This window comes from Taudactylus pleione, unplaced genomic scaffold, assembly GCF_031769625.1.
Source record: "Taudactylus pleione unplaced genomic scaffold, aTauple2 ptg000386l, whole genome shotgun sequence".
NCBI classification, from domain to species: domain Eukaryota; kingdom Metazoa; phylum Chordata; class Amphibia; order Anura; family Myobatrachidae; genus Taudactylus; species Taudactylus pleione.
This window is the reverse complement of record NW_028284787.1, coordinates 9,449,085-9,464,604: the sequence shown is the minus strand read 5'-3', so window position 1 is coordinate 9,464,604 and position 15,520 is coordinate 9,449,085. Positions and strand designations below refer to the sequence as shown.

Here is a 15,520-nt window from a genome sequence, read left to right as displayed (position 1 = left end):
TGCCTGAATCGTGCAGATCTCTGCACCCGCACTGCCTCCAGCGCTCCATCTGCTAGAGCAGCCGTCAGTATTAATATTATTGGCATTTATTCCTACCCAAGCACTTGCGCATGCAGGAGGGTTCTCAGTACACAGAAACCCCCCCTGATGGAAAATTCCCTCCCCCTACACTGGGCGCAGTAGGGGGCAGGGCCTATGTGGTAACTCCAGTCCATACCCCAGCGAATCACAGCATTACCTCGCAAGGGGTCAGGTGTAATGATGCAAGGTTCCCATCCTTATTAGCAACCCGAAACAGCTGCTGCTTTAAAATTTCAAGTATGTATACTTTTTAGCATGTACGTGCTAGTGTGTATATACTGTATGTATAAGTGTTATTGTGTGTGTTATACGGTGATCATTCTAGCACCCTGCACTTCTCACAACCCATGCAATTCCTCTTTCCTGCCTGGGGTGATGCTGTCTGCTCTGGTGCTACTAGCACACTCCGCTGATGCAACAAACTGCTAAGATACAGACCAGTATATGCTAAAAGCACCACAGAGCGACACCCCAGGCAGGATAAATATAAATATATATGTTCCAACTGTTGGAGTGCACTAATGTCCACAAAGTGCCCAGCACGAATGCAGGATACTCCAATAGTATAGGTAATGGGGGCAGCACTCCACAAATAAAACATGCTAGAAAGACAGTTTGCTGAGTAAACTTGCTATCTAGCATGTTTTATTTATGTAGTGCTGCCCCATTACCATATATATATATATATATATATATATATATATATATATATATATATATTATAGCAGCTGGCTTTACACATAGAAGTAGATAAACAGCAGCACTCTGTACTTGAAAAAAGTAAAGAAAATACTCATTCACATGCTAACTGTGTTTTTACACTGAAGAGAGGAACTGGGGGTTTGCCAATCAACTCCCCGAGCGGTGGGCATGCCCTCAACAGGTTGAAAACGGGGTAGTAACTTGCAGGCATGGCATTTATTATTATTATTTATTACCAGTTATTTATATAGCGCACACATATTCCGCAGCGCTTTACAGATAATATTTGGCCATTCACATCAGTCCCTGCCCCAGTGGAGCTTACACTTACACACTAGGGTTAATTTGTGTTGGGAGCCAATTAACCTACCAGTATATTTTTGGAGTGTGGGAGGAAACCGGAGTACCCGGAGAAAACCCACGCAAGCACAGTGAGAATATTCAAACTCTGCACAGATAGGGCCATGGTGGGAATTGAACCCATGACCTCAGTGCTGTGAGGCAGTAACGCTAACCATTACACCGTCTGTGCTGCCCACACGAGGCCACACCCCTTGCCACAAGGCCACATCCAGTGCCGGTGCAAGGTTTATTAGCACCCTAGGCATTTCTTCAGCCTTGCACCCCTCCCCCTCGGATAGCTAAACAAGCTCTTATACAGTGCCCCCAGCAGTGGTCCCCTCTATGCAGTGCTCCCAGTAGTGCCCCTTATACAGTGCACCCAGTAGTGGTGCCCTATGCAGTGCTCCCAGTAGTGGTCCCCCTATGCAGTGCCCCTTATATAATTCCCCCAGTAGTAGTCCCACCTATGCAGTGCCCCTTATATAATGCCCCAGGTAGTGGTCCACCTATACAGTGTCCCTTATGTAATGCCCCCAGTAGTAGTCCCCCCCTGTGCAGTGCCCCTGATATAGTGCCCCCAGTACTAGTCCCCCTCTGTGCAGTGTACCCAGTACTAACCCCCCCAGTGCAGTGCCCCCAGTAGTAGTCCCCCCAGCAGTGCCCCCAGTAGTAGCCTCCCCCCCAGCAATACCCCCAGTAGTAATTGTGCCCCCAGTAGTAGCCTCCTCCCAGCAATGCCCCCAGTAGTAGCCTCCCCCCAGCAGTTCCCCAGTAGTAATCATGCCCCCAGTAGTAGCCTCCCCCAGCAGTGCCCCCAGTAGTAGCCTCCCCCCAGCACCTTCAGTAATCCCAGACACACACGTAAAAGAAAAAAAGTCCACTTTACCTTAATCCCCGCTCCTCTGTCCCCCGGGCTCCAGCAGTCCCTGCGGGCCACTTTGCAAGATGGGAGAGACATCATGACGTCTCTCCCTTCAGCCACTGCGGGAGACGGAAAATGGAGCTCATGAGTGAGCTCCAGCCCGGCTCCGACAGTGGGCGCATCACACAATGAGAGTCTGTCTGACTCTCATTGGCTGCTAAAACAAACACACAGCTGCCAGCGCCGGCGGCTGTGTGTTTGTTCCTATTAGTGTAGTGCGGACTGCACTTATGTGCTGTCCACACTACCACCCTGCAGGGCTGGCGCTCTTAGGCAGCTGCCTAAGTTTGCCTAGTGTCAGCGCCGGCCCTGGTCACATCCACTTTTTTTGGGCGCACATAGGGCCACTTTAAATTCCCAATCTGCCCCTGAGATTACACATATACGGTCATATTCAATTATCAGTTATATCGGCAGCGAAATTGGCAGATTTTGATGATTTTTGCTCAATATTATCGCCGATTCTGGGCATGCACGCTCTCGTTTTTAACCGAAAAATGGGTAAGTGCGATAAAATGGGTAATTGCGATAATTTCTCCCCCGAAAACAGGTGAAAATGTCAGGGCATTCTAGAAAATGAGTCTGTACCCCAAAAAATGGCTATCGTACATAGGATAGCAATTTAGAAGTCTATTATTGGCTTTAATTAAAGTATTTAGGGTACTTAAATTGCATCTGTTGGCTGTAATTTGCGTATATGAAAACATTTTAAAAAATGCTAGAAAGCTATTTTTTTTCCAGTAACTGCACGTCAATTGTGTGCAAGTATATTTTGGTGTTGTAAAGCGCACATTTAAAAAAAAGTAAAAAAAACACCTGCTGGAGCCACGAGCAATTTTTAAAACACCTGTTACATCCATACAGCGCCCTGAAATGCCAGACCCAAAGCATTAAAGCTTGCGAGCAGGGCCTTCCTACCTATATATCTGTCTGTTATTATCCAGTTTTGTTCTACTAATGCTTACAATTGTAAAGCGCAACGGAATATGCTGCGCTATATAAGAAACTGTTAATAAATAAATAATAAATAAATTAAACCCATTTTCAATTATTTTTTTTTTTCACCCAAAACCTGACAGGTAATTTTGGGCCAAATTACGCAAATTACAAATAACTTTTGGGGTAATTTATCATTGAGGGGGTGTCCAAAGGGTTCTAAAAGAAATCCCCACATTTTTAGGCAAAAATAGGGATATTGCATTTTTTTAATTACTCTGAGATGGTGAAAACGTATCGCCTGTTTCAGCCTATCCGATTATCACGGGTGCGATAATATTGTACAAAAATCATCGATAATCGACTGATATTATGCTTTAAGGAACATATGGCCCTACATAGATCGGCCAATAGAGCCGCATTGGGTAGCAAAATGTCAAAACAGCCTGTAGCGGGACATTTCGCAGAGTCTTGTCATAGTCTCTCCAGCTTTATACACATTATAATAGATCATGTCCCAGAAGACAAGAGAAGGGGCAATACTCAAGCTGGAATCTAAGTGGAATTATACCTTAGATACAATGAAATCGCGTGGACTTAATGACCGTCTTATCTGGAATGTTTTTTTGTAGTTAGATACAGTATTTTACTAGATGCTTTGGTGAATATTTGCTAATTGGTAGCATAATAGTATTAACACATCTCTGCAACATCTTATTTACGATTTGTAATATCATGTTGTGATAATAATTACAATTAGGATGTTTCTGTACTGTGAATAGCTAGAATTTTGAATTGGTCACTTTAGGACTCGTTGTAGAAATAATTTCTCTAGAATATAGGTAATAAGATGCTTATCCATATGTGTTAAGATGTCAGTATAGTATTTAACATCATAATTTTTTTAATTTGTCCAAATTTTAAACTGTTTGGTGGTGGATATGTCACTGCAATGTTGATGCCGCAAAGCCATGGTAATGGCGGGAGTACTTCTGTGCGGGGCAGGGCTGGATCCCAGACGGAAGTCCGACAGACACTGCCGAGGACGCCGGCAGCTAAACAGTGTCTAACACTCACGGGGTGTCTAATATTATTGTTGCTTACATTTTGTATATACTGTCTGAAGATGAGGAATTAAACCTCGAAACGTTGCAGAAACTTTTGGACTAAGGGCCTGATTCAGCAAGGAACGCAATGCTGCGTTCGCGCGTAGCCGGCCGATGTTTTCTCTCTGCGCATGCGTATAAGATGCAGTGCGCATGCATGAACTAGTCGTTGCGGATGGGATTGCGAGCGCAGACAGCACACAAGACCCATCACTCAGTGATTGACAGGAAGTATCATTTGTGGGTGGTGTAGGGGTGTATGGTCGTACAAAGGCGTGTCAGTGCATTTCAACGCCGTTAAAGTGGCGTGCATAAATTAGTCATTGCGAGACCCTATGAAGCCTGAGCTCTCACTTCGTGCAGGGGCTGCATCAAAGTCTGCGAGAGGGTCAGGTCAACCACTATTCTGTGTATGGATCCGATGGTTCGCGATGTTACCGATATTTCTGCTAATTTGCAGACTACCCAGGCTGTGAGTAAAGGGGGGTGGTCAGCATTATGTATTGCTGGGCGTCTGCATTTGTGCTGCGGTTGCCGTGAGTATGCACTGATTAGTATATACACTCAGCGGCCGAGTGCGTGTGCACACATTTGCATTCCTTGCTGAATCAGGCCCTAAATGCCATTATTTACAGTTATTGTAAAGACCATTGTGTGCTATTTATACTGCTATATAATATATATATATATATATACAGTCAGGTGCATAAATATTGGGACATTGACAGAATTTTCAGATTTTGGCCTCTATTCTCCACCACAATGGCTTTGAAATGAAACAAACAAGATGTGCTTTAACTGCAGACTTTCAGATTTAAATTGAGGGTAATTACATCCAAATCAGGTGAACGGTGTAGGAATTCTAACGGTTTCTATATGTGCCTCCCACTTTTTAAGGGGCCAAAAGTAATGGGACTATCAACTCAAAAGCTATTTCATGGACAGGTATGGGCTATTCCCTCGTTATTTCATTATCAATTAAGCAGGTAAAAGGTCTGGAGTTGATTCTAGGTGTGACATTTGCATTTGGAATCAGTTGCTGTAGACTCTCAATATGAGATCCAAAGAGCTGTCACTATCAGTGAAGCAAGCCATCATTAGGCTGAAAAATCAAAACAAACCCATCAGAGATATAGCAAAAACATTAGGTGTGGCCAAATCAACTGTTTGGAACATTCTTAAAAAGAAAGAACGCACCGGAGAAAGAACGCACTGAAGGAACGCCTGCCGTTTGGGGGCGGCCCCATTGACATCACTCGTGATGTTAGTGGTGAGCTTCCGGCTCTATTAGAGCCGAAAGCTCACTGGGGCTTGCGGCAGACGAGACCCAACCACAAGGGTCTCGTCGTAAGCCCCGATGGCCATCAACCTGGCCGCTGGCTAAAGCTGTTGGTGGTCACCCACAGCTTAGCGAGCGGCCAGGAGGCCAACTCTTTACAGAGAAGCGGCCACCCTCATTCAGAACGAGTGCTTGCATTTTGCGAGCGGCTCTGAATGAGGTCCCTAGTTCTTTATGGTGCGTACACACTACACGATATGCTCCCTGAGCGATATCGTGTAGTGTGTCCCCGGCAGGCTGTGCTCAATGTCGTTCATGACATTGAGCACAGCCGCTGAACGATATCATTAACGATATCGTTCAGCGCCGGGCTCTCTCCCCCAATCCCCAACATGCAGCAACCTGACGAGGTTGTCAGATTGTGCTGCATGTTCAGGCGATGGACAATGTTGGAAACGACCAGCGGGAGTGCGCATTGCTGGTCGTTTCCGACATAAAGGTGCACGATTTGTGCACGATTACTGAGCGATTGCACGATTACGATGTCGTAATCGTGCAGTCGTTCAGTAATATCGCCCAGTGTGTACCCACCATTAGTGTTGGGGAACTGCAAAGCACAGCATGTTGTCAGAGGCCAAGCTGGAGAGCCATAAGTTACAAGGACAATGTCACCATCCATGGTACCTGAATGCACCATGATAGATGGGTGCTGGTCATACAGTATGTGATGTGAATGTACCCAAGTCCCATCAGCTGTGCTACTCATGGGCCTCAACCATTGTATTTTCCCAGGGGGCCCTTCATGCCCCAGCTCCACACTGGCCCTGATATTGCTTTCTTTATTTACTATTTGAACTTGCCTACATGTGCCGGCCTGGCCCCATCCCAACATAGTATGGGGGATGGGGCACTGTAACATGCACTTGCACCAGGTGTTATGGCTCCGCACCCTACCCAATGAGCCTTGCGTCAGTTACGTATCTTGCTATATTGTCCCATTGTACCACTGTGCTTCATAATGAGGTCTCCAAACATCAGCAAAAAAAATTCCACCACATTTGCTTCCCTGGGCTGGTCCCATGTAAAATGCCCTAGGGGTCTAGGAAATCAGCTCCCAACTGTCATCTCACAGGCTGTGTTTGAAAAATGACAGTTGGAAGCTGATTGGCTGGCACCTTATCACTTAAACTGCATACACACACGATTACGATTTTAGTAAACGATTTTCGTTCATTTTTTCAAGGGAAAAATGAACGAAAATCATTTACTAAAATCATTCATTTACTAAATGTAATGAACTATTTTTTTGAACTACAAACGATTTTTGCATATCCCCTTACTGAAAATCGTTGAGGTGGTCAGTCTGACTGAACTACAAACTACAAACGTGAACGCGCATTAACGATAATCGTTCATCGTTTTAACTCAGAAAGTGAACGATAAACGATATCGTTGTCGATAATCATTCAAAAATCGTTGTGTGTGTATGCACCTTTACTTATCACTTTTCACCCTGTCTCCTAACACTGCTTAGTAAATAGACCCCCTAGACTGAAGGGTCACTGATATTGGGAAAAGAGCTCTAATAGCAAAGCATAGCATGTCAGTTAAGCTTGGTCATTTATTGATGTCACTGTAAAGTAGACTCCAAACCAAGCACTCAGGCTCAGACTTGTGTATAACCCCCACACGCTCTCTCTGTATTCCGGAATGGGGGTGTTTGGCGGGGTATACAATCGGCAGCCGGCTTCCCGACCGCTTTATCCTGGCGTGGGATAAATGACCGGCGTCTATATCTAGACGCCTGTCATTTCCCCGAAGCTGGGAGACCGGCGCCCGGCATCCCGATCGAAGGGATGCCGGGCACCGCGAGCGGACAGCCGCTGGGGGGGGGAGAGTTAGGTTTAGGGCACCCGGGGGGGACAGGGTTAGGCACCCCCCCAGGAGGGTTAGGGTTAGGTTAGCGGGAGGGAGGGTTAGGGTTAGGCACCCCCAGAGGGGACTTAGGGTTAGGCACCTCCCCGGGGGACTTAGGTTTAGGCAGCGGGGAAGGGGGGGGTTAGGTTTAGGCACTTAGAGGTGGGAGGTTAGGGTTAGGAACAGGGAGGGATGTAGTTAGGTTAGGCACCCCTAAGGAGGGTTAGGGTTAGGGGGGTTAGGTTAGATTAGCTGGTACTTACCTTACCACGATCGGGATTTCCAGCGCTGTCGGGCTTCCACTGCCGGGCTCTGCTGTTTTGTCGGGCTGCCGCTGTCAGGATTCGAACTCCCGGCCATGCGGCAGCCGGGATATCATACCGATTCCTTTGGCAGTATAGAACATGTACTAAGCAAAAAATGTTGTTTTAAAAAAATCTGTGTGGAAAGTGTTACACACAACTGGCACACTGAGCGGGATATTTGTTATATTAGGTCCATGGCACATAGGAGTGGCAGGGGCGTATCTACCTATTGGTGGATGGTACTCGCCAGGGGCGCCGGCCAAAGGGGGGGCGCCGTCCGGCAGTGCCGCCAGTAGCCAATGGGTGGACTACCCCAGGGGCTTGAACAAGCCCCGCTAGTCCCCCGGGACCCACAAGTGTAGGGCAGACCACAGTGAGAGCGGTCTGCCCTACACAGTAACAAACACACACGGCTGCCAGCGGCGGCGGTGTGTTTGTTATAGCAGCAAGCCAATGAGAGTCAGGCAGGCTCTCATTGGCTGCTGCGTTCCACGGAGGGAGCCGTCTGGAGCTCACTCATGAGCTCCGCCTTCCGGCTCCCCCTGCAGTGGGTAATGGGAGAGATGTCATGACATCTTTCCCATCCCATAGTGCAGAGCGAGAGCGGGCCCAGAGGAGTGGACAGTCGCAGACGTTAGCAGGAGCGGGGATCAGGCACAGCACAGGGGGGGAGTGTGACTACTAGGGGGCACTGTATAGGGGGGCCGCTACTGGGGGGGTGGCCGCTACTGGGGGCATTGTATGGAGGGAGGCCGCTACTGGGGGCATGTTATGGGGTGGTGGCTGCTACTGGGGGCATTGTATTGGGGGGTGCTACTGGGGGCACATTATGGGGGGATGGCCGCTATTGGGGTCACTGTATAGGGGGGCTACTACTGGGGTCAATGTATAGGGGGGACTATTACTGGGAGCAATGCATAAGGTAGACTACTACTGGGGGTACTGCATATAGGGGACTACTGCTGGGGGCACTGCATATAGGGGACTACTGCTGGGGGCACTGCATATAGGGGACTACTGCTGGGGCACTGCATTGAGGGGACTACTACAGGGGGCACTGCATAGAGGGGACTACTACTGGGGACACTTCCTGAAATTTTGGGGGGAGGATCCCTAGATACACCCCTGCTTCTCTCTTCCTCCACTTCCACACTACACCTTATCTCTACATACAGTGCACACCTGGCAGCATATACTCCCCGATCTGCCTCACCCAGGTAAGTGGCTGCAGTTCCAGACCCTCCAACATGACCCGTTCCATTAGTTACAGAATGCTCTGCTCCTGGACTTAATTTATGATTGCAGCCACCTGTGGTGAAACACCTGTCTCATCAATTACCTTGTTCAACACAGGTGATTGCAATCATACATTAGGTGGGAAGTCCAGGAGCAGATTGTTTTGTACCTAATGGAACGGGTCATGTTGGAGGGTATGCATATCTGGGCATCTGGCCTGGACTGGCTGTGTGTACAGGGTAGTATAGAGGGAAGTTGCCTCCACATGTCCTAGAGAGGAGATGCCAAGACATGGGTGCCCTGCAGTGCAGTGTGCCAATGAGAGGCAGCTCTGCTCTCATAATTTCTTCCCTACTGTAGACTGTGACTTTGTATAAATGTATTTAGCACACTATGCATTTTACATGTACACACACAGTAAATACATAATCATATACAAATTGTAATAATCAATGTGGACAAAATAAACTGTAAAGGAGAGGAGTTGGAACCAGAAAGGGGAGGAGCCAGTTACAGGAAAGAATTAATCGTTAAGTTGCCCCCCATAAAACATCAGTCTAGATCCGCCCCTGTACGGGCCATAGTCTGGTGCAAGAGTCAGCTTCAGAATAAGCCCCTTCTTCGTCCTGCAGAGCAACCGTCTCTGTAAGAGAAAGGGGTTGCGAACACCTTGACCTACACCCCCATGACCAATCTGGTTCTAAAGGCTTATTCTAGGAATGTTTACATCTGACGCCACACTTAGCTGTAGCCATGTTCAATCATATGCCATCTGTAACTGAAATAACTCTAATAATGACTCTCACCTATAAATTACTCAGTGTTATAATTCAAAAAGTATGGAGGAAGCATTTAATTGAAGGGGATGTAGTCAGGAAGTCAATGGTCTAAATGCCGACCGCCGGCTTCCTGAACGAAGGTAACCCGGGCGCCCAGCATACTGAACGAAGGTAACCCGGGCGCCGGGCGCGGATAGCCGCGGGGGGGAGGGTTAGCCGCGGGGGGGAGGGTTAGGACTTAGGGTTAGGCACCCCTCCGGGAGGTTTAGGTTTAGGCTAGGGGAAGGGGGGTTAGGGTTAGGCACCCACAGGGGAGGTTAGGGTTAGGCACCTCCCCGGGAGACTTAGGTTTAGGCTGCGGGGAAGGGGGGTTAGGTTTAGGCACTTAGAGGAGTGTTAGGGTTAGGCACTTGGGGGGGAGGTTAGGGTTAGGCACCCCTAAAGGAGGGTTAGGGATAGGGGGGGGAATTAGGTTAGCGATACTCACCTAATTAGCAGTCGGGATCTTCACTGGTGCCGGGCTTCCATGCGGCCGACGGTAATACCTACTACACCCAATTGGAGGAACCCAGTTAAAGCATAAATAAATAAATAAAAACACACACACTTGTTTCTTATATATTATGGCAGGTAGCGTTATGCATTTAGTTATGATTTCAACCATAAAATATATATTGAGTTATACAGCATTTGTGACAACATTTTATAAATTGCATTCTAAATGGGTTAATGATTTATTGACATAATATTTACATACAGTAATACCTTGAAGGCAAATATGTATGCAAGTTAAACATACTCCCATATCACATACCTCTTTTCCTGAAGTGCAGAAAATGCTGAAAATGGTGAACACTTCAATACCTTCTTGGGGTTGAACCTGACAGGTCATTTTCTGGGACATTTCATTGACTGTAAAGTATAGCTGTGACCTCCCAATTATATTTTCTCGTGAGGCTAAAGAAAGCATAAAAATCAAACTAGTATTAATGTTCACAAACCATATCAGGGAAAAGCCCCATTAGTATGTAAGCTCTTATTGGCCAGGCCCTACTCCCTCTTGTTCTTCCCTAGCACAATCCATTTCACTGCTCCCTTATCTCTTTCACCCCATTCAGGGACTCTGACAGTTTAACTCATACATACATTGTGTACAGGATCACTGAGTACTGAATTGATTCCTCCATGTCCCGCTTTGTATGTTCCTGCTAGCTTCAGAAAATTGCCCTACCCTTGCCCCTGTTATCTGGCCTACACATTCCATGGTTTGATAATAATGTTTGGTCAGTGCCATAGCAGAGTATTAATGCGCTCTAGGGCTGCCCCACTGCCATCCCTCCTACCTGCACATGTTATGCCAAAACATCATGAAAAAGGGGCAGGGACCAGGAAGCCATCCCTTCTGACAGCACTCCAGGCATTCTGCAACACTAATACAGGTGCCACTGGGGCAGTAATGGTGCCACCTCCTCGATCTTGTTACCCATTGTGTGCTGTATTGATGCCATAACGCCCTGTTATTGTATTCTATGTTTACCTTTTACGGCATTTTGAGGCACCTTATAAATAAAGTAAATAATAACACTAATAATAAGAATAATAATAATTGACTTGAAAAATGCTGGCTACTCCAATTAAATCACATTATTTAACAGGACTGAGGCTCGGCAGCAGGAGGGTATAGCTGGCAGAAGAGGGGCAATACTTGAGTAATGCTTACATTCACTCATGATGTCTTCTAGCCATATGATCCAGTCACACAACATGTAGGTTTGGGGGTCAGTAGGTTGTTTGAGTATAGAAACAAAATCCGATTTGTGTGAACCATTTAGTGAGGTGGTAATGGGGTAAAATATCTCAGGGAAGCTAAGAAGGTGTGTTTCCAGCATTTGATACACTTGTGGAAAGAGGACTGTTTTCAGGGAACATTTGAAGGGGTTTTTTGGTGGCCATAGGAAATTCTTGTTGTATGAGAGGGGTAATCAAACACAGAGGGACAACCCAAAAACTACACCTGTAATGGAATGTAATAAAATAATGAGTGACGATGACAGGTTTACATCTAAGAATAATTTAGACTGGATGCTGTAAAGTGCAAGTAACACATTTAAGGATTGTCAATGAAAAAATAGTCTAGCCACCCAATTGTAGGGGTGAAGGAAAGCCAAGCAAGGAGACAACTGCAATATTTAATGCAAGAGATTGTGGGCTCTATTTATTAACATTATTTTTACTAAAATAAAGTGAAAAAGGGTATTTTCACACCCTTTTAGCGCCGGGGGGCGGGGCTTAGCGTCGGTTGGGGGTAGCAGCGATGGTGGGTCAGCGCATGCGCGAGCTCTTAGTCGCGGTATTTTTTCCGAAAATACCGCTACTAGAGTGCGGATGGGATCCGCAGGGACAGAGCTTTATCGCAAGCTCTGTCCCTGCAAGGGATTTATAGTAAATCCCTGTGATATTGCCTGAATTCGCAATGCGAATTCACTCGGTAATATCACACTACAATCCGCATTCAATATACGGATTGTAGTAAATAGAGCCCTGTAAGTGAATTGAATAAAGTTGTTTTAGTGTGAGTACTTTGTTACCTGCATATCCTGGATATGTGTTACAGATGCGCATGAGTGTAACTGAATCTGCAGATAGATGTGGGAATTAAAGGATAGTTCTGAGTCAATAATGGATTATAGGCAAGGACCTTGAGGAGTAGATCTTGTTGTGTTGTTAACAGGAATAGAAATGACAGGTAATAACTTCTGTTGGCTGGTAGAAATATTAATAGCACTGTTTTTGAAAGACTGAGTTTAAGGTAATAAGAGGACATTCAAGATAAAACTGCATAAGGACAAACAGTAATGTGATCCAAACCAGATTTTGAAAGAGCCAGAGAGGATAGACACATTTAGGTATATTCCACATAGGGTGATATTAAAAAAGGAACTTATTTGGTTGCCACATTAAGGGCTCTATTTACTACAATCCGCATATTGAATGCGGATTGTAGTGTGATATTACCGAGTGAATTCGCATTGCGAATTCAGGTAATATCACAGGGATTTACTATAAATCCCTTGCAGGGACAGAGCTTGCGATAAAGCTCAAGTCCCTGCGGATCCCATCCGCACTGTAGTCGCGGTATTTTCGGAAAAAATACCGCGACTAAGAGCCCGCGCATGCGCCGACCGACCACCGCTACTACCCCCCCACCGACGCTAAGCCCCGCTCCCCGGTGCTAAGCCCCACCCCCCGCGATCGCGGACCCCCATGACCCCCCCTCCCCCCCCCGCGACCCCCCCTCCCTTCATTACACTTACCTGCATCCTCCTGGCCTCCGGTGGTCTTCTCCGGGCTTCCCGATCAGGTGATCTCCCATACTGCACTGGGGCCCGATCACCTGATGACCGGGCCCCAGTGTACTATGGGAGACCAGCTGACCGGAGAGGAGCCATCACTGGAGGCCCGATCACCGGTCCCTGGATTCAGGTAAGTAAAAAAATAAATGTTTAATTTTTTTTTTATTTTTTTTACAGCAATCAACTTGCGGTCTATTTAGACCACATAGCTGATTACTGGTACCGGCTCCCGCCTCTGCTCTCCCCGTTAGAGCAGAGTGGGAGCCCGGTAACCGGGGGAGACCCTGGATAACGCCACCTCCAGGTGGCGTTATTATCACAGGGCTTCCCCCTGTATTTTTTTACAATTTATTTTTAGTAACTTGCACACAGATCACATTTCCCATTACAATTATGGGAAATGCGATCTGCTTTACTAAAAATAAGTGATACTGGGGGTTGGAGTAGAATTTTACTAATTCTACTCCAATTGCCCTGTAATAAATACAGGTGAAACTAAAATAATGTGAAAAGGGTGTGAAAACACCCTTTTTCACTTTATTTTAGTAAAAATAATGTTAATAAATAGAGCCCTAAGTCTTGCATTCTCCAATTGATAGCGAAATGATCCAAAGACATGAAGGAGCAGCAGTGTGATAGGTAGGATAAAAATCAGAATACTTTCATTTTTCTTTAAATAAGAAAAACGTTAACAGACATTCTCTCATCTCTCTCCTTTAGTAATCATATAATCACGAATGTTCAGGCTTCAGGAGAAAACCATACATAGTGGCCCCTTTAAATAACAATTTGCATGCAGGGCCGGACTGGGACTAAAAATAGGCCCTTGCATTTAAATAACACACAGGCCCACCTTGGCGTCAGCATCTGGCTCCTGGCATAGACTCCTCCCCTTACTATTCCTGACTCCTCCCACTTGCTCTTACAAATATAATTAATATTAGAGCAACATACAAGTGTACATTATTCTCTGTATTAAAATACACACATCACAGCTCATACTGCAGGGGATTCAAGCATGTGCCATAGTTAGACATTCGGTATTTGGTTCTGTTAGGTAAAGCTGATGCTACATTGGTGTAGGTCACACTCAAAGAAAAGGGAAGGCATTTTCCCAATGGACCAAGCCCTGGTTTAGCAGTTGTAGAGGATTAGATAGTGTTCACTGTAGGAATTTTTAGGGCAGGGGTGCTGAACACAGAGGAGGACACATCTGTACACACCAAAGCAGAGCCATAACTACACATTTTGGTGCCCTGTGTACATAAAGAGCATTGGTGCCCCCCTCCACACCTTAAGAGGGGAAGAGTGCGCCTTTTGAAAAAAAACGGAGTGCAGTCTCACTGGGAAAGGGTGTGACCACACAATAGTACCTTCAATAAAAATTATGCCACACAGTATTGCCCCTTAGTCACATTAAACCACACAGTAGTGTCCCTTACACATTATGCCACACACCGTAATGGCCCTTACATATTATGCCGTACACCGTAAAGACCCTTACACATTATGCCATACACCATAATGGCCATTACGTACATAGGCAAATCTAGACATTTGGTAATGGGTGGTCCCAGCAGGGCTGCCAAGACAGTGGGCAGGCCCAGGTATGGTAGGAGTGCATGACTACATGGTAGAGCATGGCAACTCCCTCTCATTTACAGCATCATTATAGTGTGAGCTGCTGTGAAGCAGTGATGTTAGTTGAGTTGGGTGCGGTTGCTGCATATTGGAGACGTTGGTTACAACTCTCCTGTACTCCCATGCCCCTAGAGAGACTTAGGTACTTTGTACCCATACTCCTGGGTCCCAGGGCCCGATTCAGACACGCTCGCTAGATGCGTTTGTACGCTGCCAAAGTATGCAAATCCCGCAATCGCACAGCAAGACATAAGCATGCCCACTATGTCTTGGGAGTGCGATCGCTGTGTTTATGTAGACGTCCACCAGCCTGTCTTAAGACGCCCACTTTCCCTTCGCAATACACGTCATCTACAGAAAGTGTATGCAACAATCGGTAACATGGAGAACCATTGGATGCTTACGCAGCCCTTATGGCTGAGCATACCTTACCACAAGCACTGCGAGTGCTTCTGTGTAAAATACAGCCATGTGACATGTACTATGATGCTGCGTCTGAATTATGCACGCCTATGAAACGGTGTTAAGACGTTCAGGCACGCCTGCGTTCGCACCACCACTCCCCCGTTTCCATCATCCAACCCCCATCACCACCCACAAACGGCTTGTCCTGTCACACAAGCTAGCGAGGCTTCTATGCACAAGGGGCGATCATTTCGGGATCGCATGGACTGGTTCGTGCACGCGCACTGCGATGCGTACGCATGTGCACATTGCAAATATCGGCAGGCTGCGTGCGAGCAAAGCCTAGCGAGCAGGTCTGAATTGGGCCCCCAGTTCCAACCCATCACAACTTTTGTTACCTTGACAGTTTGCCACCCTGTCTCATGACCATTACATAGGTAAAGTTTTCTATAGGTCACCCTCTGCAGCACAGAGGGAATAGAACACTGCATGGCTGCATATGCTGTGCTGGGAACA

General features: G+C 46.5%; 1 protein-coding gene and 1 long non-coding RNA gene across 2 annotated transcripts in view; one reads left to right on the top strand and one right to left on the bottom strand.

The window, feature by feature from the left end:
- The window catches only part of PKD1L1 (polycystin 1 like 1, transient receptor potential channel interacting), a 291,862-nt gene that overhangs the window by 164,114 nt on the left and 112,228 nt on the right, over nucleotides 1-15,520 (bottom strand). Inside the window, exon 18 of the mRNA XM_088445652.1 lies at nucleotides 10,420-10,562. Coding sequence (XP_088301778.1) covers nucleotides 10,420-10,562 — 143 coding nt within the window. The remainder of the gene's footprint in view (nucleotides 1-10,419; nucleotides 10,563-15,520) is intronic.
- LOC148507732 (uncharacterized) overlaps nucleotides 1-15,520 on the top strand; it is a 54,007-nt gene that overhangs the window by 19,845 nt on the left and 18,642 nt on the right. The gene's annotated exons all lie outside the window — the stretch shown is intronic.